A 275-nucleotide genomic window follows, 5' to 3' on the forward strand; every position below is an offset into this window, starting at 1 on the left:
ATAAGGCAGGAGCGAGTGTACCCTGCCGCCATTGGGGGCCTCCTGCCAGCGGCAGAGTGGGCGGGTGGCTTCGCACCGGCGGAGGTGAGCTATGTCATTCCGGCGGGCAGTGGTGGAGGGATGATGGTGACAAAGGGCAGCACGATGGTGACAACTGGTGGGTCGTCCATCTTCCAGCAACCATCTTGGAAACCGGTGGACCTTCATGGGAACGAGATCCTGGGCCGAGGTCAAGCCCTTCACGCTCCGGTGAAGCTGGGAGCGGCTCCTGACGG

General features: G+C 63.3%; 1 protein-coding gene across 1 annotated transcript in view; it reads left to right on the forward strand.

Moving 5' to 3' along the window:
- Window positions 1-275, forward strand: part of ZBTB9 (zinc finger and BTB domain containing 9) — a gene marked incomplete at its 3' end in the record, with an annotated part of 1,996 nt that overhangs the window by 1,058 nt on the left and 663 nt on the right. Inside the window, exon 2 of the mRNA XM_010290588.1 lies at window positions 50-229. Coding sequence (XP_010288890.1) covers window positions 50-229 — 180 coding nt within the window. The remainder of the gene's footprint in view (window positions 1-49; window positions 230-275) is intronic.

This window comes from Phaethon lepturus, unplaced genomic scaffold (genome assembly GCF_000687285.1).
Source record: "Phaethon lepturus isolate BGI_N335 unplaced genomic scaffold, ASM68728v1 scaffold43257, whole genome shotgun sequence".
Classification (NCBI taxonomy): Eukaryota; Metazoa; Chordata; class Aves; order Phaethontiformes; family Phaethontidae; genus Phaethon; species Phaethon lepturus.